This window comes from Cyanistes caeruleus, chromosome 9, assembly GCF_971803275.1.
Source record: "Cyanistes caeruleus chromosome 9, bCyaCae1.hap1.1, whole genome shotgun sequence".
Taxonomy (NCBI): domain Eukaryota; kingdom Metazoa; phylum Chordata; class Aves; order Passeriformes; family Paridae; genus Cyanistes; species Cyanistes caeruleus.
Window position 1 is genome coordinate 13,370,325 of NC_141709.1, and position 24,814 is coordinate 13,395,138.

At 37.1% G+C, this 24,814-nt stretch overlaps 1 protein-coding gene across 4 annotated transcripts in view; it reads left to right on the forward strand.

The window, feature by feature from the left end:
* Nucleotides 1-19: 19 nt before the first annotated feature.
* Nucleotides 20-24,814, forward strand: part of CAMSAP2 (calmodulin regulated spectrin associated protein family member 2) — a 79,592-nt gene continuing 54,797 nt past the window's right edge. For 2 of the 4 annotated variants that reach the window (XM_023932003.2, XM_023932004.2), the window contains exons 1-2: nt 20-738; nt 12,997-13,256. In XM_023932003.2, coding sequence (XP_023787771.2) covers nt 600-738; nt 12,997-13,256 — 399 coding nt within the window. In that variant the 5' untranslated portion in view covers nt 20-599. The remainder of the gene's footprint in view (nt 739-12,996; nt 13,257-24,814) is intronic. The other 2 variants (XM_023932001.2, XM_023932002.2) reach the window with 1 other exon arrangement.

Sequence of the window (24,814 nt, forward strand, 5' to 3'; positions counted from 1 at the left end):
CGTCCAGTGCGGCAGCCGCGGGTGGAGAACCGCAGCGGCATCGCCGAGCGGCGCGGGGATCGGGGTGCCGGCCGGGGGGCGCCGGGGCCGCCGGGCAGCGGCGGGGAACCGGCTCTGCTCCCGGCCCGCAGAGGGCGGTGCGGGGCCGTGCCGCGTTTTGGGGCCGGACCCCGGCGTTTTGACATCCCGGCGCTGGAAAGGGCCGCGTCCCGGCCTGCGGCGGCTGCGGGGGCCCTGCCGGCGGCTCCCGCCCCGGGCCGGGGGACTGGCGGCCGCCTGGGGCGCCCAGCCCTGGCCGCAGGGTCTCCCCAGGGAACGCGGGGCCGGGGCCGCCGGGGGCATTTTTTCGGAGGCGGAGGGACGGCGGCGTGAGTGAATTGAGACAAAGAGCGAGGAGGAGGAAGGAGAGGACACTCGGACTCGGCTACATTCCTGTGCAGAGAAAGGCGGGAGGCGGTGTTAGCCCTTTACGGACAGCTGGGTCCGGCGCTGCTCTCAGCTGCTGCCGGCGTATTTACAGCCGGCTCTCCCGGCCGTGGGAGGAGGAGGACGGAGGAACAACCATGTAAGTTCCCAATTGCCGGGGGTCCTGTGAGAAGATGGGGGATGCCGCAGACGCCAAGGAGATGAGGAAGACTTTCATTGTTCCTGCCATCAAACCCTTTGACCATTATGATTTTTCCCGAGCGAAAATCGCCTGTAATCTGGCCTGGCTGGTGGCCAAAGCCTTTGGGACAGGTAGGTGGCGTCTCCTTCTTCGCTTTCTTTGATGCTGGTTTCTGCTTGGTTGCTTCGCTACTGAGGACGTGCGAGCCATTCCCTAAGGAGCTGAGAAGGGGGGAGATGTGTGGGAAATGCTTTTGGTTTGTTCCCTTATCCTTAAGATCTCTTACCCCTTGTGGATATTTTTGTTTTCCTTTTGTTTTTTCCTTAATTACACTTAGGCTTTTTGGAGTAGGCCCACTGTTTCCATCAGCAGATAAATGTTGTGTATTGGTGCTGATATTATTTTATTTCAGTGACTCGATCTCTGTAAATTGTGTTTTATTTATTACTCGGGTCATACTTGTACAATGCGAAAAAAAAACAGCAATCCACGTTTGTCTGTCGTCTTGAAATTTTTCCTGATAGTGCTTTGGAGCAGAATTCGGGGCTAGCAATGGAAATGGGTGCGTGCTGTTAGTTTTGACATGTGTGACAGTAGCCTATGGCCATTTGAGTGGTTAAGCAATAAGAAGGGTTTCAGAAAAAAGAGCATTTAATGCCAGGTTTTGGCCTGCACAGTACAGAACGCTCTTCTTGTCTGTAAGTGTAAATGGAATCGATTTGTAATGCTCCAAAAGGCATCAGTGCTCTGTCGTTGAAAACCTTGGGCCTTGAGGAATACCAGACCTATTACTCTGTGCCTGAAGTATTATTGGGCCTTGAGGAATACCAGAGTTGCAGAGGTCTTCTGAGGGAAGGATTCTGAAAATTTTGTTTAGGTTTTGTTTGTTTGTTTTGGATTTTTGTTTGGTTTTTGGTTTTTTTGTGGGTTTTTTTTGTTTGTTTGTTTGTTTTGGGGGGAGGTGGGGTTGTTTGCTGCTTGTTTGTGTTTTTTGGCTTTAGTGTAGCTGTAGTATTGTAATAATTTTCTGTGGATTAAAAAAAATGGATTTTTTTGATAGGTGAAGTAGATATCAACAATCATTACTTTTGCTCTTGTTTTTTGTAGAATAACAGAAAAAGGTTCCTCCTTTTGGAATTTTGCACCTTTTGCATTTAGGGCCAGGGTGCTATTATGTATTTAGCCAGGATTAGCATGTAATTAGCATGCCTCTATGGGACATGCTTCTGGGACCTCATAATATTTGATGTGATGCTTCCAAAAATCCACTTTTAAAGTGCTTGAATCTAGTGAAATTTCAGTGAGTGCATCACTTTAAAAATAAAGGATCAAAGTATTGTTTCTATATAAAGATTTGTCAATAAACTCTACTCGCTTTTCTTTGTGAAATCTGAACAAGTAATATTTTGATATATTAGCTATTAGCTATATATAGCCTTATTAGCTATGCAGGTATGAGAGGTAAAATAGTAGAGAAAATTCTTGGAAGTCTTTAATTCAGTATTTTCAGAGATCATTATATTTTTAGGTATCTTGGTTCTATAGGGTCTACTCATGGGATTCTGGGTGTAAAATGCTTGTGCAATTATATAACCCAGCCTTCTAACCTGAAAACATTTTTTTTCTAGTGGAGTTTGACAGATTCTCAACCTAGGTTGAAATGTCTTGGTTTATACTGGTTGAGTTTCTATTGGATGTGTAAAGCCACTTGCAGGGTACTTTTCTGCTACTTTTTTATAGAAAATGTGATTCAAAACAAATTCCTTCTCTCTTCATGACTGGGGTTGTTCTGAGGTGCTCGAATGAAACATGATTAGAGGGAATGATTTCTTCATCTGCTCTCTAAACACTGCAGCCGTCACAGTAGGAAAAGTGGTAAGCACACACATTTGTAGTGTTTCTGGTCCCAGTTCTTCCACTGGGTTGATGTAACTAGAAACTTCAAAGAAGAGTTTGGCTGAAGTAGGGAAAGACAGTATACAGGACTTGCATGTCTGCAGTACAAATGCTTCCTTTATATTTGGAGTGAAACAGAAGAACTGACCTTCACCTTTTCCAAGAAGGAAGGAAGTTTGTGTTTGTTAAATTATTTTAGTTCTCGGGAATAGATCACAGCCTCATCTATAACTGTTGCTGTATACATTTGTACAGATGAGATACAAAGGATGATTGGTGTGTTAATGGGTGCCACATTTTATTTCAGTTTTTATGCTGAAAGTATTGAAGTTCCCTAAGTTTGCAAGAAGGTGAAGGGTTTTTCCCGACCGTCTATGAGATAAAGTAACACAGTTCACTTTCATTAATGAAAGCATAGGTTGTTACAGTCATGTACCCATTAAAGAAATCAAAATATTTATGCATCAAAGCCATCTTTCAGGGGATGGCTTTCAGTCTTAAAACTATATTTCAGTACAATCAGACTTGTGGATACAGCTTGACTACATGTTGTGAATTTGGTCTTGCAAAAAGACATTGAAACAGGTACTGTTCATTAACATTAGTAATGACTTTTGGTGTTTCATTGATACCTGTGTCTGAAAACTGAGAGACAAATTGTCTATTGCTATTGTTTTTGGTAAAACTGTAAAACTGCTTGGCCCACAGCATAGGCAGGTCAAAAGAAATTTGCCTATTACTGAGGTGTTGGAGTTAGAATATATTAACAGTCATGTTGAAGGCATCTTGTATGAAGAATTGTTTAAGAAATACTAATTGAAGAGGGAGTTAATATTTGAGAGTTGAGGGTGTGTAGGATTTTGAGCCTTGGTGTTTTGATGCAAGACAATGTATTAGTGTTATTAATGTTATCATTAATATTATTTGTGTTATTAGTGTATTGGACATGTCAGATTAAATATTTTGTAATAACCAAATTGTTTAAGTGACACAACTTGCAGTAACTGAAAGGGGGAAAATTAACAAGTGAAATGTAAAAGGGGGAATGTTTGACCTTAGAAGTTAAATCTGCAAATACTTCATTTCAGCCTTGTCTCACAATGCTGGCAGTTTCAGTATAGAAAAAATTCTTTCCAAAGAACTCGATAACTGGTATAGACACTATAGCCTTCAACTTAAAAGTATAATGGGACTTACTTATTAGGAATAAGTTGAAAAATGTCTTGATGTTGTGGTAGTCTGTGCTCTTTTATTTCTAAAGCAACAGAATTGGGTTTCACTATTTTGGAATGTGAAGTTTTTGCCTCTTAGTCTGCTACAGTAATAGAAAATGTGCCTGAAAAATTTGTTATCCATCCATGCTCCTAAAGACAGGCTGAGCTAAATATACATCATTCCTGACAGATGTTTGTTTAGCCTGTTTTTCAAAAATCTCTAATTATAGACCTTCCACAGTATGTGTTCTAGTCAGTTTGAACCTTATTTATTTTTAGACGTTTGAACAGAATCTTGATGTCTTTTGCTGCATTATTAAGCCATTACTTACCTTCTTCCTGGTGCTTTTGAGAATGTTGGGCACCTTACGTTTTTATAACACATTTCATATAATAAATGCAATGTCTGTTGTGTTGTTTAGACAAAGCAGACTTTTTTTCTTTTTTGTAGGTCAAACCTTTTTGCTCTCTGTGTTTATTAGGGGTAGGTTTGGGTTTTGTTTGATTTTTCATGTAATTTTTTCCTGTGGTTGGTTTACATGAGCTCTGTACTTAAAACTAAATCTATTGGTCCAGCTAAACCATTACCAGTATAAGGTAAATTTGAAAAAAATACTTCATATTTCCAACCTATAATACTCTTAATTTATTCACTAAAATATGATGTTTGCCATTTCTGCATCAGCCTAGAATTGTTGACTCATGCAGTCTGTGATTCACTGTAGCTCCACATCTCTCTCTGCAGAACTGCTGCCTACTCAGTTGTTCCCATCTTGTAATTTTACTGTTGTAGATTCCTGCTTCACAGCTATACTTACATAACTGCATCCTATTTTCAAACCACTCCTTCCACTTATCAAAATTATCTTGAATTATAATTTTGTTCTCCAAAGTGCTTTCAATCCTTTCGTATCTTGAAATCACTTCTCTACAACCTTGTCTCTTGTGAAGATATGCGTTCTTGAACCTGGAAGTACATGTTCTTCCCATTTGGTAGGGGACATCCAAATACTCTTGGAAAATGTTTCTTCAAGCAGCTTTTCATCCAGTTTTTAGTTACAAAGTTAAGAGTATCTCTGTGTATGATTTTCAGAAAATTATGAGAACATTAAATCGAGTTAAATCTGTTGCTAGTTTTCTATGAATACAATGTATTATTCTGCTACAGTAATACATTTAACTGGCTAGCATGAGTTTGTTGTTTTTTTTGACAGGTTGACAGGAATAAACCAAAAGCTAAACAAAAGCTGCATAAGTCTTTTGCTGCAAAAGAGCAATTGTTCTAACTATTTTTGTGTTTTCTAAAGTCAAAATAAAATAGTCCACATACCTTTCAACATTAAATATATCCTTTATAAGTTGAATATAACTTGAAGCAATACTAAATATTACCCAAGAAACTTAAAAATAGCTTTCTCCTGATGATTAATGTTTTCAGAATCCCTATGTGGCTACTTACTGCTCTTTGCCATGTTGCCAGTAGAACTGTGAAGGGAGGAAATGAACACTGTGTATCTGACAGAAACAAGTTGTAGCTAAATGCTCTCGTGTGTTGTGTTGGGTGGCCAGAACATACTTTAATCTTCTTCTAGCAGACCTAATTTCTTCACTTGTATTCAGTCTGGCAGTAACAAAACCTTGTAGAAGGGTTTGGAGAACAAAAACAAATGTTCAAGATTCTAGTGAGTTGTTTGTTTGTTTTTTTTAATAGATTCCATCACCTCTCTAATTGATACTGACAAATTGACACTTCAGTCAGTCCTACTAAAATCACTGGATTAGACAAGTCATCTATTGAGATGTTTTACATGGAAGGTGGTTGTATCACTCCTTTCTGTAGAACACATTTGTAATGCAGTTTGATTGTAGATCACTTTTTTTGAAGTAAATGCATAAAATTGTATGAGCTTCTGGATCTGTTAGGTTTGGCAGAGTCCTCTGAAGTTGTAGACTGCGTATACAAATGTAAAGGAAGGTGATCAGTAAGGGAACAGTTGCAGGATTGGCAGTAGACAATGGATCTCCTTTGGGGTATAGAATCTGTTCTTTCAATGACTCCATGCTTTTGAGCCTGTTTGCCTTTACATCTCTTAACTGCTTGTCTGCAGAATGTAACAGATCTGACAGAGACTCTAGCCAAGTGCTCACTGATTTCAGGTGATGAGATGAAATATATTTCTTCTCCCTATGCCTGTTTTTTCTTTATATTTTTTGACCACCATTGCAGTTACTACTGCAGATATAGTTTAAAATTTTCCCTTTCACCTTAAATTTTTCCCCTTCATGATTTAGGGTAATCTGTTGGGCTACTTTAGTGACTCTGTTTAAAAGTGGTTCTCATTTAAACTTGAAGATTATTTGTATGCTGTTGATCAGGAATGTGTCACTTTTTCAATGAAATGTTGCATAATTTCCATTCTACAGTTAGCACAACTGGATGTAATTCCAGTCCTGAAATTGGTAACTTTTAATACTTGCTCTGCTAAACCGAGAGCAAAAACAAATTGATTGTTCATTCTGAAAAATGAGGATAGAAGTGAAAAAATCTCAAGAATCCATAAGAAAAGTAGAGCTAGTTCTTCCTCCCCCACCTTCCTTTTTACGGTGCGCAATTGGACAATACATTATTATCAGGTGTAATAATAAACATTTCTGCTACAGAGTTGAAATGTAATGTTTGAAATCTATTTGCCAAATGTAAGATTTGTGTAGTTCTAGCTGTTTCCTACATGTTTTCTTTTATTCAGTTAAAAGAAGTCTTAAACTAAGAGAACCTGTAAGCCAGACACCAAAGAAGATGTGTCCATTCACATCTATCTATGGCAGGCAAAAAGTTTTCTTTGGCATAATAAAATCTAGTAATAAGTTCAAGAAATGATTATCTCTAATTTTCTGAAACAGCTTTTTCAGTACTCCATAGGATATTTAAATCATAACTTGTGTACATTAAGTTATGATCATCAAGGTGCTAGCTGGGTGAGATAGGATTATAATTATACTATTATCTTTATATTTCCCATAACTCGCCTCTCCCAAAAATAAGTTCTGAAGGCATTTATGTTGATGAAAATTGATCCCCTTATTGGCAGGTTTATTCTAAGTCATTCTTTTGTTTATTAAAACCTGAATCAATACACAAGTTTTAGTAAATTAGACACTAAGCTTCTCACTTGAATGAGAAATGCCAGTACCAGACACATTCTGTGGGTTTTGTGAAAAGCACTTCCTGTTGTGCTACTGAAGGCAGAATACTGGAATAGATAGACACTTAAGTGTGACAATTAATACAACATTTCTTATGTGATTTTCAGTGTTCAAAGAACAACTGAAGTCTGGTTAGGCTATGGAAGTAGTGCCTGTGCATGTTTTTTCCTTAAATGTTTTGGGGTTTGTTGGTTTGGTTTTGGGGGGTTTTATAGTATATTGTTTGGGGTTTTTTGGGGGGTTTTTTTGTTTGGTTTGGGGGTTTTATTTTCTTTTTTTTGTGTTGTTTGTTTGTTTCCTTTTTTTGAATGAGGAATCCCTTTTAAGTGCAGAACAGCTGTCAAAGCAGTGGATAATGGTCTATTTTTGTGGCATCTAGAGGCAGTAGTGTAGGATCTGTTTTTTCATAGTACTTCTTTGATGGTAAATTTAAGAATCTCTTGAGTTCATCTTAGCAAGGTGGACAAAGTTAAGAATTATTACATGGAAGTTGAGTGTGCCATAAGTTGAGTGTTGGCCTTTCAGATTTTTGTCTTTAGACAGAAGTACACCTACAGCCTGCTAGCCAAGAACAATGGAAGTGGCAGACTGATTCAACAAATCTAAAAGTAAAAATTATTTTGTAATCTCTACTCTCTCATTTTGTTTTCTACTTCCTGATTAAAAGTCTTGTTTCTTGATGGTGTCTCCAAAATAAAATGGTAAATTAAAGTGTCTCCCTCTTCTATTGAGTCCACTAAAAAAATTCACCATAAGTTAAATAATGTAATTCTGTCTTCTCTGACCCGTTTTCAATTCTTGGACTCTTAACTTCTCTGCAAGCTCTGCTGTCTTGTGCCCAGATTGTAAATGTGGCACCAGAATCCTTGTTGGCAAGTGGGAGTCTGAATGAGGTAACTTGATACGGTCACTTCATGGCAGAAGCATACCTTTGCTGACCTGAAGAAAACTGCCAAGTCCATTAAGATTTGGCATATATTCATTTACTGTTTTGCACTAGGAAGTGGTTAAAGGTATTAGAATTGTCATTAAATAATTCCATATTATATCTTGGTCTTCTACATACAATTTTTCTTCTTACTGTCTTTGTGCATTGACGTCAGTAACCTGTGGAGAGGAAGTTTTCTAGACAGAGGCTTAATGTGGCCTTATGGCTCCCAAAAGTGATGGCATCATTTAATTAGAAAGCCCACGGCAAAATATTTTAACTTGTTTATATTGTCCTTAGGAATTAAAAAAACAAAACAAACAACATGTAGACCTTGTTGACAAAGACTTCTAAGCTTTTGGACATTCTTAAGGCAAACATTCATGAATCTGAAATTGTTTGCTGAGATGAACTTGAAAAACTCAATACTTGTACAAAGGATTGTATTCATCTGTGTGGAAGCATGGAAACTCTACAAAAAAAGCAGTTTGTTTTTAAAGAAAATGTAGACTTTTCACATTAACACAAGCAGTTTTTTTCCAAAGGAGGAATTCATACCTAAATGAGCAGAAAGGATTTTTAAAAAGCCACTTTTAACAGTAGATTCGGTAGTGTTATGCATGAATTAATTTTAGACCATTCCTTTAAAATGGTCTATTTAAATGGAAAATTAAGTTGCATTTCTATTTCACAGTGGGGAGTATTCTGGTTTTGTCTGGAATAGAGTGAGTTTTCTTCCTGGTAGCTGGTGCAGTGCTGTGTTTTGGATTCAGTGTGAGAGCACTGTTGATAACACACTGGTGTTTTAGTTGCTGCTCAGTAATGCTTTCTCTAAGTCAAGGACTTCTCCTTGCCTCGTGCCAGCGAGGAGGTGCAGGAGGAGCTGTGAGGGAGCGTGGCCAGGACAGCTGAGCTGAGCTGGCCACAGGGACATTGCAAACCATGGCTGCTGTGCTCAGGATGAACTGGGGGAGTTGGCCGGGAGGAGCCGATGGCTGCTTGGGAATGAGCTCTCTCTCTTTTTCCCTTCCATTGTTATTACTGTTATAATATTTTACTGTATTTCAATTACCAAACTGTTTTTATCACAGCCTGCAGGATCTGCCTTTTTCCAACTCTCCTCCCTATCCTTCCATCCCAGCAGGGAGAGTGGGGGTAAAGAGCAAACAGAGGACTTTTGATTCCTTGATAATTTTTGAAAAAATACCTGAAGATATGTTGATTACTTTTTTGAAGTTAGCCTGATGGTTAAATTTGAGTTACAGTTTTGCTAATGTGGTATCATTTCTTTTGTGTTCTTTTCTCTGTCCTGAACTTGCCCATTAGCTTCATTTATTCTCTTCATAGTACAATATTTACAAATTCCAAAATGTCAAAATTATTTCCAAAGCTGTGGTCCTGCTGACAAATCTAGGAAAAAGTAGGGTGGTTGTCTAGTTGAGCTTCCTTCTCCACGAAGGGCCAGCATCAAAGTTAGGAGAAGTTTCTCAGTGCCTTATCAATAGTTTCAAAAGTAACAGTGAATGTCATTCGCTGCTGGGTCCCCAGGCAACCTGTGCCTATGCTCTGGTGGTCTCTCTTAAAAAACTTTTTCCTTGCATCAGTCATGACCATTGCCTTTTATCCAAGTCCATGTTTTCAAAACCTGTTGGTGCTGGAAGAGTGCAGGTAGATCCTCCACCTTCTCTCCAGCACTGCACCCAGTATCCTGGTTTCACCTGCATTTCACGTGTTCAGCTCACTGCACTCTGTGTTCCCAGTACACCCCTCTGATATAATTACCACTGATTTCAAGGTCAGATGGTACTTCATGGCAGTATGTGCAACAAGGTATTTCTTTTAAACGGGGTCATTTACCTCAGAGTTTAATCTTGAAAGATTCCTCTTTGTCAGCTGGACAATGGAACAACTGGTAAAATGCACATATCAAGGATTAGTGTTAAGTTTTTTCTCTGCCTAGCAGAGCCTGTTTAACAATCTCTAGTCTTGACAGAATTGTTAATATAGGCTTTTGACCCAGCTGATTGTTCTGGTAATCTGTTGGACACTGGATGGAGCCTTGAAATTGCCTGCCATAGCACTCCAGAGGCAATACATGCCAGTTCTAGAAGGACTTCTACTCTGAGGCAGAGTTTTCTCTCTTACCTATCTGCTCTGGGGGTTTTTGTTTTCTTTTTAAACTCTAAAGTGAGAACACGGCTTGAATCTTCTATCAAGAGCTATTCTGATATCAAACAGTTTAATATATGTTATGAAGTGGGGGAAAGTGCTGTGTTTCTGCCTGTGCAGAGGGAACTCTTGACAGGAGTTTTTGTAAAGAATTCTGATCTTGTTGCACCAGAGATTCCTTGTTTGTATGCTTTCACATTTTTATACATTCAGAGTATGTCTGTAGCCACAGCTTCTCTTCCTAGCCCTTAATTTCTGTATTCTATTTTTCCAATAAATTTATTTTTCTAGTTTTATTTTTATGAAGACCTGTAAGTTACTTTTCCAGATTTATTTTTGTGTATACCAGTGAAGTAAAAGAAATGGCATACATGTCATTTTGTCTTTTTCTGTATTTTCAGAAGTGGAACTAAGCTTTATAAATAATTCTATTTGCCTTTGCAAATCATGTTGATGTTTTTTTTTAACTTTGAGTTGTTAATTACTAAATCCCAGCAGATGTCATTCTTTCATGATAAATGCATTTATTGCATCTTGTTGCTTTAGGATGTGCTTCTGCAATACAGAAGATGAGAATTAACAGGCATTGGGCTTGTTATTTACTATCTTGAGATTTCTCTTCTGGCTCAAATTTTCAAATTTTTTGAAAACTGTCACTGTCTTCAGTGAATCTGAACCACAGATTCTGTTTGAATATAGCTAAGTACTCCTGCCTCAAGAGGTTGTTGGGGTTTTTTTTGATACAGGAATGAGGCTTTTTTAAGTCTTCTAAGAAATTACAAATGACTTTGTCAGTTCCTCCCTGCTTCCCCCCATCCCTATTGAAATTCTCATCTGCTTCAGAACAGAGGTGTGTGGATTTTGGTTTGGGTTTTTATTTGGTTGGTTGGTTGGGTTTTTGTTGTGGTTTTTTTTTCTCTTTTTTCAAAAGCAGAATCTGCTGCCTGTGCATTGTGAGTTATTTACAAAAAAAATACTTTTAATCTTCTCTAGCTTGAAGAAATAACGTAAAGATGCTTTAAGAGTTGGCATTTGGAATTGTAGAGGATAAAGTCCTGATGAGATTTGAGCTCCTGGTACTGGAGATGCATCATTAGGGACTTCAGAAATAACAAGCTTAGTATTTAAACAGACAATGTGTGGACAAACAGAAAAGAAAGAAGATCAGGTAGAATTGAGAGAGATGAAAACAGTACCCTAGGGAAGCAGGTATCTAGCAGCTCTGAGATCCTCAGAATTTCAAAAGAAATACTTTTTGTTGGACTGGATGACTAGATCCTATGGTCCTATAGTAGGTGAAGTTGCGAAGTGGAAGAGATCTCTTGATTCTGGTTGATGTTTTTGTTAGCAGTTCTGTTATCATCCTGTAAAGAAGTAGGGCTGTTAGGCATTAGATCTGTGTTTTAAAGGGCAGTGTAGTTGTGCTGATAGTATATTTTGATCTGTATTCTAAAGCAGAGCTGTCAGTTTTCTTGCCAAATTTAGGCAAATTACAAACTATACCTCTCTTTCCCTTGATACTCTGAATTCTCAAAATAAGCAGCAATATCTTACCCTTTCCTACCATCCTTCTGGCATTTAAAGCATGTGTTAATATTTTTTTTCAATTTTTGCACTCTATAAAGTATATCTTCCCTCACAACTAGAAGGCAGCTGGCACCTTCCAAAGCCCATAATGGAAGCACACAAACTGCAATAGAATATGTATGAGGAAGAAGATAATCTGTCATTATCTTGTGATGGCATGTTCTGTTTTTTCTCTCTCTTCTCCTGCTCCACCCTTACTGGGCTGTTTACTCCAGACTGTTTCAAACATTGCCTGTTTAGACATTTATCCAGGTGAAGGCAAAGGGAATAGCAACTTAGAGATGCATCACTGCTTTCCTATGCACTTATTTTTTCTTCTAATAATTAAATAAGCTTTTTGCATTTGGGCTCAGGAAAAGAATCACATGCTCTTTATCCCATAAATGTTGTTGGCTTAACTAATTTTCCAACAATAGACAATGAAATTCTTCCAGGAGGCAAATGAAGCATCTTGCAGTGTGAATGCCTGAAAATCTGAAAGTTATTTTCCACTTGACTCATGATTTAATTTAATTTGATTTAGTAACATATTTAATTAATTTATAACTATTACTTTTGTGGTAGACAATTATAAATATACTCTGCCAGTATTGTGTTATGTACAGTATTGGAAAAAATTGTTGGATTGTCTTGGAATGCTAATTTTGGAGTTAAAAATCTCATCGTAGAGTTAACAAAATCTTGCGTAGCTTTCTCTGGGTGCTAAGCCAGCTCACTGAAAAAGGAGGAAAACCACAATTTTAAGGGAAATCAGTATCACAAAAAGGCCAATAAGAACTCAGTATTTTGTCAGAAAGAAGGTGATATTTTTTCTTCTTTCTCCATTCTTCTAATTTCAATTATTAAAAAGCCCATTTGTTTATGCTTAACTGCTGGAGTGTCATCGTTCTGTGATGCATGACCTTTGAAATAATCAGTATAGTAATCAAAATTCTCCTGCATATATGGAAACTAAAAGGCTGCTTTTTGTCTTGAAGTTTTCTGTGCTGAAACATAATGTTTCAGTTCCATTTTGTTATTGTAATAGAGTCCGGGGTTTGTATGTCTGACCTATATAATATGCCAAAGGAAAAGAGAGTATTTGGGCATGTGTTTGGAGAAGCCAAGAAATTTTAGTGTAATGATGCTGTAAACTACAGATTGGTTTTCTGTTATGGCCTTTGCAGAGTGAGACACTTTGAATTTTTCTCAAGTTTCTATTTATAGTTCAAATATTACCTTTGTATGAAATTTTTCCCAGTATTTTGTAACATAATTGCTGGTACTGACTTTAGCCTCCCCTTGGTTAAGCTTTCTTTAACATAATTTTGAGTTCACATATAGTTTTAAAAAATCCCCTAATACTCTAACTGTCCTTTCTGATATTGACTTGTGCTCTCTGTGTTTTGTAGAAAATGTTCCAGAAGAACTTCGAGAACCATTTTACACAGACCAGTATGACCAGGAGCACATTAAACCACCTGTTGTTAACTTGCTGCTGTCTGCTGAGCTCTACTGTCGTGCTGGGAGCCTTATTCTCAAGAGTGATGCTGCAAAACCACTTCTAGGTCATGATGCTGTTATACAAGCCCTGGCACAAAAAGGCCTTTATGTCACTGACCAAGAAAAGTTGGTGACTGAACGAGATCTTCACAAAAAACCAATTCAGATGGTGAGTGTTCAAAGCTTGTGTGTTACATCTCTTCTCTCCATCTGTGTACTCCTAATACCTACAGATCTGTCTTTAAAAATTCATCATTATGTTGAAGTATTTTTTCAGGAGTTCAGTGGGATTCGTTACTGAGAAGTTTATAATTGTTTTGGCTTGGGATTTTTCTTTTTGATGTCATTAGCTGTCAGTGCAGGTGTATGTCTTCTGTATTAATGCTAAAATACACCTATCTTCCTACTTTGAAAAAATTTGAAAACATTATTCTTGGGCAGAAATCTTTGGTTAACATCTTGAAAAAAAAAGTTTTGATGGCAGGCAATTCAAACTAATAACACTGAATAGTCACCTATTGCACATACATTAAGTCAATGTAAAACACACAACAATGGCATTTTTTTCGTGGAGACTTTTAATAATACATCTTTGCTTTATACAACAGCTAATTAAAACATTAGGTCCACTGATGAATGATTCTATTAGTAAGCTCTTAAGTCATGTGTTTTCTTCTTTGTTTGGAGCTGAGTTATAAAAGATTAACTGTAAAAAGGTTGTCGTTTTTATGTTTTTATGTTTAAAGTTATGCTATGTTTGTTTAGCAAATGGCAGTATGATAGAATAAGATGCTAATATATTTAAAGTGAAATATTTAAAATGTTCACCTTTTTGTATTTGTATTTAATATAGAGATTAAATTAAGTAAACAAAGTATTTGTGGTCAGTGACCTGTAGCTGCCTCTAGAATGAAGGTGTGTGGAAATGAATATATGAATATAGCTTTGGTGATCTTAGAGGTGTTTTCCAGTGTAAATAATTCTATGTTTCTAAATGATGCAAAATTTGTAGGATACTTGCAATACCTGTGGGTGGTTAGGAGTGTTCCTAGTGTTCACAAAAGTCAAAGCATTTAAGAAACAAATTTTCTTACTATTTATGTTTTTGCAGAATTTAGTTTTGTTCTTGCTTCTGAAGAAAAATAAGGTTACTGACTTGCATTTATGAACCTCTGGTTTCCCTATTTGATTCTTTTAATTTGATCCCTGTCTAGAATGGTTGTAAGCGTCATGCTTTCCCAGATTTCTCAGTTGGAAAAAAAGGCGTCAGTATTACCTAGTTTGGTTTGCTGATGTTGGATTGAGTAATTCATGTTGCTTAAAATGCATTTCCATAGTAATTTTCTATTTCCCTCATGCTTGTGGGGCTGCTTGTGTGTCTTCCCAGTGACGTTTAGGTATAGTCAGCAGGAAGTTATTGACACATGAGCGTGGTAAGAGTTGCTGTCCCCAGGTTCCTGCTGTGCCCAGGGCGCTGATCCCCACTCCAGTGCCAGTACCAGATGTTACTGTTGCTGTTGTCAGTTGACAGGCAGCTGGGCTGTGATGAGAACAGGGAACGCAACTGGCTTGGACAGAAACACAGCCTTGTCCAAAACAACTGCTACCAAAGAAATGGCTGTGAAGCTGTGGTCTCCATACTAACATCCTGAGCCCAAGAGTTTTACTTTGTCAAACCATGCTCTCATTCCTGTGCAAGCTCGTAGCAGCAACATTATATCTTAATTGGAAAGCCTTAACTTTTTTCCTTATTATAATATTAGTAAAGTTGGCAGAGAACTTCAAATCTGGCTGTTGCAGTATTGACAGTCTTTTCCCTTGATACCCCTTCCAGTACCCTTTCCTATTATTCCATATGTCATAGTTTCTACAAGTCTTACAAATTTAAATGAGTATCCTGTTTTAGAGCATGGAATATTTTTTCTTTTTCAGTTATGCAGAACAGAAAGTTTTCATTTGTAATTAACACATATGTTCCTCTAGTAGACCAGATTGTGTTAAACCCATGTAAAATATAATTTTGAGTAATTTAAAAAACATAGTATTGGTGTCATTCCCTTTGCTAGCCTGTTTTCCCCAGGAATAGTGGAAAGATGTTGACTTTGTTAATGGATATTTCTTGTTACCTTCTCAGATGTACTGTACTTTCTCTAGCTGAAAAGGGGCGAGTTATAATACAAAATGGAACTACAGAGGGAGATTTGAGTATGGAATGTTTTAATTTTACATGTGAATTATAATGTGTAGCTGTGGACAACAGGCTTGGAATTCCTTGGATTGGATGTTTGCACACTGACACCTGTGGGGATTGATTGTTGACTTAGTTCACATGTGACTAGTGAAGCAGGCATTTTGGTCTTCTCTCTCTCTTAGGTGGAACTTTTCACAGAAGCACCTTATGTATTTAAGTGTGAAAACTCTAGCAAATGGATGTGCTGCTTTCTTCTGGGGTCAGGATAGATGGCACTTTGCTTGTCAGTCATGACTGACTAGACTGCATTAGTGTCTAATTTGAGAGGCTGCAAATGCTGTATTGTGTGTTTCTCTGTATGTGTACACACATAGGTGTATGTATGTATACAAATCAGTTTGCCCTGGTGGAATGGGGTGGGAAGGAGGCACTTGTGAAATTAACCCATGGCAGCAAAGGCTTCTATTAAGCCTCCCCTGTGTGGTCTGATTAATTCTTTTACTCTTTCTCATGTTTGGTTTGTTCCCATCTCCTATTTCATTTCTGGTGAAACCAAAAGCTAGGTTATTCAGTGGTATCTCAATTTCTGTTCTCCATGTATTTCAAGATACTAAAACTTAATTCTATGTTTATTTTAGTTAACTCTGCATTTGATAGGATCATCCTGTTTTTAATTTTGGTGGAGGAGCAAAAGAACCAAACAGCATGTTATTTCTCCTCTGGTCTAAATATATATGGTCTCAGCTCTGCTCTGCTAGACTTCAAACAGTGCAGAAATAGTCTAGAGCTTGGAATTAAAAGTGTTGAACCAAGAACCACACTATTTTTCTCCTGGAAACTATACTTCTGTACAAAAGGAATTATCTGATGCTTAAAAAGGTTATGGAAGCTAAGTTGTAAAAAAATTTACAAAGATATTTATGTCAGTTGGCAAGTTCAAATTGCATTACAAAAAACAAATCTGTCTTCAGCAGGCACCCCCATATGGAAATGTGAGATTTTGACCTGTTATAGAAATCAGAAATAGTGAAGAATTCAGCATGGTTCTGATAATGATGCAATAGTTTTCTAATGCTTTCAGCTATAATATGCATAGATCACTGTTCAAGTCAAACTTAACTTTGTTTTTCTATGCTGTTTTTTTTTTTTAATTTTGTATTTCCTTCGTAACCCAAACTGACTTAAACCTTCAAATGTCAGATACATACAAGAGGAAGGCAATTTTAATTTTTCCATATTTTTTTCTCATATGAGCATTGGATCTCTTCGTTTTAAAAACATATATATCTGTTCTTACAGGATAAGTCAGAGGAGACTTTTAAACAAATTTCTACATTATGACAAGAATTTTATATTAACTGAATAATTTATTTTCCATGCCAAATGATTTTATAAGAATTCTGATATTTAATCAGGCTGGTCACTTGGTATTCATATGGTCTCTTTCAATTTGCTTCAAGTGCAGGGAAGAATAAACAGATTCAGAGAGGAATTAAGAAATGTCTGCCTTCCCTCAAGTCCCTGCAATGCACTTTTGCCATGTGGGGGAAGGAATAAAAAAATCAGCATCTCATTTCACTGTGCAGGGAAACTGAAGTTGCATAACTAACCCAGCAGTGGACTTCTGTCCCTAATGTGACAGGGCCAAAACTATGTCAATTCCTAACTTGAGGAGTTATAATATAATGCTATAATGTCAAGTTATAATGTTGGAGTTTTAATGTCAAGCCTTGAATACTTATTTAAAACCAGTGTTGTTAGAGATACAGTAATGCTACAGACTTCTACCAGATTTGCACCAGAAAAACCTATTTGTCTAAGCTTATTATTGTATATTGATAGAACACCTCAGCTGCCTAGAAAAAATAGTTATTAACTTGCAAGGCATTTGAAGATATTTAGTTCTTAAAATTTAGTGACTAGAAAAGGGTTAGTGAATGCCCTGTGTATAAATACTATAACCAAGAAAATATGATATATAAATTTTTTATTTTGATTTATTTTTAGTGTGGGAAAGTATAAAAGCCATGCTAAGCCTAATATGATCAAAAAGCATGACTTTTGTTAAAAGTTGAACTCTCAGTTCAGAATAATGGTGTTGCAAGAAAGTCGACCAGCTGAGCAGCTACTTTGAACTTACACCCATGTGTAATTACTATCATTAATCAAGTAACACCTAAATCCTTTAAAAAATTCTACAATTTTCAGCCAAGATGGACAGGGAAAGAAGGTCCTGCAAAATCCCAGCAATAAATCCACAATAGCTGGTAGGAATAAAAATTGCCACTTTCCTAATTCAGAGACATTATTTGTGTGTATGGGGTTTAAATAAAAAGTAGTGTGCTGTCATGTAAGTTGCATATCCATTTAGCTGCAAATTGCCTTCTTCCTTGAGATGTCTATTGTGAGTAAGTCTGGCAGTAATTTCTCTGTAGCAGTTTGTGAATCTGGACTATAAATGAGGTATAATTAGGTGTGCCTGTATTAGCTAGTTAGTAGTCATCAGGAGTGCATGTTTGAGGCAAACACTTGTATTTCTTCCAGTTACTGCTCTCATGGTTTGTAGTAAAGGCCATCTCAGGGAGCATAAATGCAGTTTTTTTTGAGCACATAATCTGAAAGTTAGGCTCTGGGATCATATTTGCCAAGGGGTACTCATTTTCTGGGACTGGAACAGAGCTAACTGAAGTGAATCCCCTGTGGAGGGAGCAGAGGTGAGTGGCCTTAGCACCAGTTTTGCTTTTCTGTTGTGCAGAACTGATTGCGATGTTAATCACAGGCAGTGAAACTCCTGTGGAAGGCAGGAAGACTGGGGCATTGATAGTGCTAGGTGTGTATATACCCACAGCCAGAACCTGTCTCTCCTTCTGGATGAGATAACAGACAATAAGTAGTTAACTCATCCTGCAATCCAGACTTTTGGTCTCCCTGGCAGACTGCATTCATTGGAAATGACAGTGCCTTTCATCAGCAGTGTGTTTCTCCTTGAGGAAGGGCTGCACCAGCTCACCCAGTTACTTGCAGCTACATGCTGCAGTCTCTGCACTTCCAGACTGTACAGCTCCTTTAACTCTGGTTTGGAAAGCAGTACAATGTGTACTAAGCACTTCACAGAACAAAGAATTAAGATGTGGTTTCTGCCCTGAAGAATTTTTTTTTCTAGTTTTAGGCGTGATGCAACAAGTTTCATTCCGTGTTATTGTAAATTAGTTATTAGATGAAGACACATAAAAAGAATTTGCAGTTACTTTACTTGAGCCCATAGATACCATAATTTGTTAGTTAAAGCACCAGATTCTAATTGCCTTGTGATATACAATCATCTTTGATAGTCATATGTTTCACATAAGATTAAAATAATAAGCAAATGTAGTGGTGAAGAAGAACCTGATTTCAGTGAGTCTGATGTGCTGTGTAGAACCAGTCTGCTGTGGGTTTGGGCTGGGAAAATGTAATCTTTAGAGGTTCCATATTTTTTGTTCCATTTCTAGTCTCATCTCTTCACATGCATTCCTCATAAGGTTCTTGTTTGTTTGAAAATAGGGATCCAGAATTTTTGCTGGATTTACAGTGTTAAATATCCCATTTCAGTCAGAACTGCACTAACACCTGTTTGGCACAGTAATGTTGTACCAGGCTCCCTCACACACAGGGTGCCAGTTCATGCCTGGGCCACAGTTCATGCCTCTCCACAGAGCTCATTCTGCACTTAGCATTTTAACTGAGAACTTAATGTCCTATTAGTTTATTTTCAAGCAATTTTTGTTGACTCATAGCCTGAGTATTTTGTTTTGCTTGCTGCTTCTATTTAATTATGTTTTTCTTGTATGTAGAAAATGCTTTTTTTCTGTGCCATGTAAATAGAAGCAGTGGGATGTTTTCTGCAGTTTGTTTGTCTAGAATTTAGTGAGTGCAAAGCATGCAGATTATCAGTGTGAGTTATAGTAGGGTTTATATATCTGTATCAGAAATTTGTGGAAGACTGAGATAACCACAAAGGCCTCTGCAATATCCTTTGGGTTTTCATGGAATGCTGTCTGCTCAGCTTGTGCACCAAGTGTGGCAACTGGTGTGGAAGGCAGCAAAGCTACTGATACCAAAGCTGTGTCTATGAAGAATACAAATGAGGGATGATTTCCTGGACCTTTCCAGCAACTCTAATGCTAAAAACCCTAAGGCTTTCTATGATTTCTCTAGCTTTAATTTTAGTTGTTGGTTTTTGAGGGTTTTTTTAATCCACTTGATTTCAGTACAAAATGTCTATGTATAGTGTTTTGGTCTTAGGGTTCCAGCACCCTAGGTGTCATTTCAAACTTGTATTACTAAGAATTCTTGCCTAGAAGGTAACTAAATCTGGTTGTTCTTTTAACAATTCTTTTAGGGTTGATTTTAGTTGTGCAGAGCTATTGAATAAACTCAGAACCACCATAAAATCCCTGATGGATACAGATGTTTACAGAGCTGCCCTTACACTGGCCTTTGCCAGTTGAACATGGTAGGAAATATTTAGAAATAGCAGCACATTTTCTCATGCTTAGTGTAATGTAAAATTGTAGTAACTACATTTAATCTGTTACTAAAATGAGGAGAGAATATTGCAATGTGTCTTCCAAACGAGATACATGATCTACTAAATCAAACTGCTGCTTTTGGAATAATGACAGGAAATTAAATGAACCACAAGAGAAGGTAGTATGTCCTAAAGTCAAGTCTCATGCTTCTCATGAGAAAATAATGCAATGCATTATTATTGTCTGTTGTCTATCTTATTCACTTCCTTGCAAAATAGTTGGTGTTCTTCTGCCTGGAACAAACAAAAGTTTTGAATCAAAGAGCTTCTGATTGTGCTCTTAGTTATTATTCCATATTGTGGTGCTTTTTTAACCAGTGGGAGAGGGAGATATGGAGAAAAAGGGGTGATGGTGGTGATTTAATTTAAAAAACCCAAAACAACCACCTGAGAACAGACCAAAATCCACTCCTGAAGCACAAAAAGAAAACCAGTTAAAAGGAAGAAAAAATTATGAAAGAAATATCTCATTAATTAATCCCATAAAGAATTCCAGATACCATGTATAAAATGCTTGCTAAAAAGGTCAGGAAGTATTTTCATTAACCTTGAAAGAAGGACTATTTTGTTAAACACAGTCTAAGAACATTTTCTTCCTATTTCAATAGCACTGTTATGTAGTGTGATTCAGCTTTTGGCTGTTGGTTTGCTGCTGTGAACTTTCTTTGTATCTTTAAATATGTGAAAAGGTTTATTTAAATAAATGTTTAGGAATGGTCTTACTTCTACTGTGTTTAGTATATTTTGGAGCACACTGATTGAGCTATTAGGAAAAGATGTATCTGTATCTTGTTTTACAGACTACCTAGAAGGAATTTCTTAGTTTGTTTGAATCATGGTAAGGAAGAGAAATCTTTCTTAATACCCTTGTACTGGCTAGCACAAAGCTAAAAATCTTGCATGGTTGTAGCAAGCAGTTGAAGAGCACTGCTTTCTTCCTATTATGGAAAATAGTGAGCAGCTTTTAGCAGGAGGTGTGGGTCTGTCATGTAAACATAAGGAGAGCTTCACTACCAGCTCTGTGTAGTACATACACACAGCAACAAGGGGACAAAACCACACTGACTGTTGAAGGAATACAGTTTGTACTCCCCAAAATGCAGCAGCTGCTCCAGTCTAGTACAAAAGAACATTTTGAATCTGCATTTGTTAATCTGCACACATAATCCTGGCAATCTGCCTGACTTTATCAGCAGAGAACACACTCTGTCATCACAGTAGATGTATCGTAACAAAATCTTTGTTCTTACAAACTCTTTGGAATTTAACATTATGAGGTTTTTTTTCCTGAGATTGAATGAGCAATATATCTTAAGGTCTCCACAGTATATCTATTCTTCTTGTGTGACAGTTAGGGAAATTCTGTAAATAACAATGTATGTCTGTTGTTTATAGGAACTGGTAGGTTTATTTGAACTAGTAAAAAATTATATTACCTTGCAGACATGCATCTCCTAATCAGCCAAAGCAAAATCCAGTAAAATTTGTCCTATGTAAATAAAACAAGCTTTACATTAAAAGATGATCTGATAACTAGGATTTAGGAAACTGACTATCTAGTATAAATGTAGATATGTTCAGTTTTCTGATCTTCTTCATTTCATTCGAAGTTTGAACTCATAACCTCAGAAGGTCATGAAGAAGGATGTCTCCCAGTATATTTTTTTGCCTTCCCAAACCATGAATCTAAGACCAATGGAAAAATCAGTAAAGTGTATGTTAGAAATCCTGCAGCTATATGATTTTAGAATAATGGAAAAAGTTGTCTTTAGCACAATTTATATAATCATCTAGCAGTAGCCAGAGATCCAAATCAGTCAGCTGTCAAGACTGATGACATCCCTCTGAAGCTGAAATGGCAAGAGCTTTTATAAGATCTTTTATAAGATCTAAGCTGGGTGTTTGGAATACAATTTAGAAGACACAGCAGTTGGTATTTATGACATAAATATATACAATGTGAAGTGTGTATTAAAATTCTTTTAACTGTTTCATAAAGGAATGGCCAGTTGAAAATATTATGGCCTTTAAAAGAAGAAAATTACAAGAAAAGCAGAGAGAATATGTAGATATCAGGTAAGCATGTAATGGGTCATCAGATTAATTTTACATGATGCAATTTTTAAATATATATAGTGTATAACATGAAATCTCATTATAGAGTAACATGTTTCTTAAATAAGAAACCAATGTATCTGTTACATTATTAAAGGATACTCATATATTGAAGTAAGTTGCAGTACGTGGTATTTAGGCAACAAAACTACTGCAGTAGGTGCCAATTAAGTGCTGTTGAAAGATAGATGGCATTTTCTCCATGTTTGTCAACAGCATTTATTCAAAGGTGTAGTTACAGAAGTTGTACCACCTCACCCTCTTTTTACTGATGCTGGCCTGCAAATGATAAATTCACTTCTGGGGTAAAGGGTCTTTATTTTGCTATATCAGCTGTAAGAAGAGCCCTACCATCAGAGAGAAATCTGAGGAAAAGGAGACTTTCTAAAATCTATTATGTAGTATCAACTCCTTAATTTCTGCTGTGCCTATGTGAACATGAGCAGTTTATTCTCTTCCTTTTAGTAGCAGCTCTTTTATGTGTGGTGTCTCTCAGGCGCTCTGTTTCCCAAACCTTTTCTTCATTCCAAACGCCATCCGTTTGGTGGCTGTCTTTCTTGACAGGTTGTGCTGGAAACTGGGCCCAGGATTCCATCTGAACTTGTCAAGGCTTGTAGGGCACACGGCTTGTGGGGTGTTTTTGTGAGTGAGAGCCTACAGGTGACCTGTGTGTGTGTCAGCTGCCTCTCCTGCAGTGACATTCATTGCACGCTCCTGTTCAGCTGGTGACAATCTCTAACCTCAGATTGTGCCTGCTGACCAGTGATTCACTTGTGTACACTACTCTGGTGCAAAAGGTTAATACAGACTTTTTTTCTGACGCTGTTTGCTGTCATATTAAGATTAATTTTGAACTGATTATACCATATACTGCTGAAACAGGCTTTGGTGGAAGATAGTCTGCACTTGATTTCCCTTTTTAAGGGTACTCTGTGAGGTAATAAACATTTGTAAAAGCTTCCTAGTCTATTACACAGAAAGAATTGTGTAATTCCCACTGGTATGTTTCTGGTACATTATTTTGCCAAGACACTTTGAAGCATGGACTGAAAAAAAAAAAAAAAAAGGTTAGAGTGAATTACAGGACTCTGCCAGGTTACATCCTAATACAAACAAGGGAAATAATGAAATGGACAAAAGGTTGATGGAAAGAAAATTCACTTCACAATTATGAACATTCTGCTTTTTTGTTTGTTTCTTTTCCTTACCCCTGTTCTTAACTTCCCTGCTTCCAGAAGCAAAACCAAACCATCTAATGGTTCTTAGAAGTTCGTGGTAAACACAGGTGTGTCTATGTGAGGTTAAAAATAATGTTGTGACTGCCTATAGAGAGATTACAAATTAATGTAGTTCAGTATATCATTTTGTCAGGGAAGTCTCATAACTTCTGTGTTGATAAATTCTTTATGGTAAAATTTATCTTATAAGATATCTTATAATACCTGCAAAGGATGAACGTACTCCAGCTCCTGCTTTTAGCTGCTCTTAGCAACAGGAAGAAATAGAAAGAGCACTTAACTTACGCAGCTGGGAAATAAAATAGCATGGTAGTACTGAAGTTGATAAAGAGGTATGTATATGTGCTACCAAAGAACTGCTGGGGAGGAGTAAATCCTGATTCAAAAATGTGATGCATATGTATGAAAGTTATTATTTTTCCAGGTCAAAGCTTTGGGGGAAAAAAAGCCAGTCCTCCTTACGTACTATGTACTTTCAACAACAGCAGCAAAAATACTCAAATACCTCTAAGCACCAAGTTTCTTTTCTCTGGTTTTCCCAGAGCATTGGGAAACTGAGAACTTATGTAACAGGCTACATGTACCTTGGTATTACAGCCTTGTACTGCTTATGGGGCAAGGAGAAGGATGATACAGCCTTGCTTGCTCTAACAAGATCTAATGTCCTAATGACTTAACACAATTAAGCTCTTATCATATCTATGGCTCTAGTGTCAATTATTTTAGGTTCCTTTTCTTAAACAACTTCAAACTTTCCTTTATTACAGAAGGCAGTACCTTTCTGATTATTGTAGCTTGCCTTTTTTCACCTAAGGTGGGACCTCCACTTCTGAGAGACTTATTTTGCTTCTTACCCCACCAAATTTAGAGGAGGAACTGATTATTCCTGTAATTCATCATTTTCCCACAAATTCTGCCTTCTCTTTAAACCTGATTAGTGATGAGTTTTCCTTTCATGCACTGGTAAAAATAGTAAGAGATGGTGAGCTGATAACTCATTCATGTGGTGTTTCTTGAAAAATTCACAAATTCATTGCCGATTCTATGCTCAGGGCTGCACTATAAATCAGTTTAATGTATCCATTATTAGATATGCATTAAGAATTCTCTTTATTCAGAATGTATTAGTATCAAATTAGATAGAGCCTTACACTTAAAATAAGTCTTGCACTTTTCACTTATACATGAATTTAGAAATTGGCTTACGTTCTGTTATTTTATGTTTAAATTGGCATGTGTTCATTTATCATACGTAAATCAAGCTTCTTGTTGACTCTAAAATTATTTTACATGAGATCAGAAGAAGGATTTGAGGCATTAAAATTATTTGTAGTGTCTGTTGACTCTCCAAGAAAAAAAATCCCTTGTTCTGTGTCTTCTAATCTTTTGGAATGTCCCCAGTGTTCTTAGACTTATTTGAAGAATGGCTCAATGTGTACAGATTACTCCTCTTTAATCTTTTTGTAGTTTTAAAAACATGGTGTTTTTTTCTTTCCCTGTTTGCTGCAGACTGAGATGAAGATTTAGGTTAAGCATGAAATTGGCAGACTTGCAGATAATCCAAAGACTATCAAAAATTAATTTATTTTCTAGAAGACTGAATTAGAATTCTC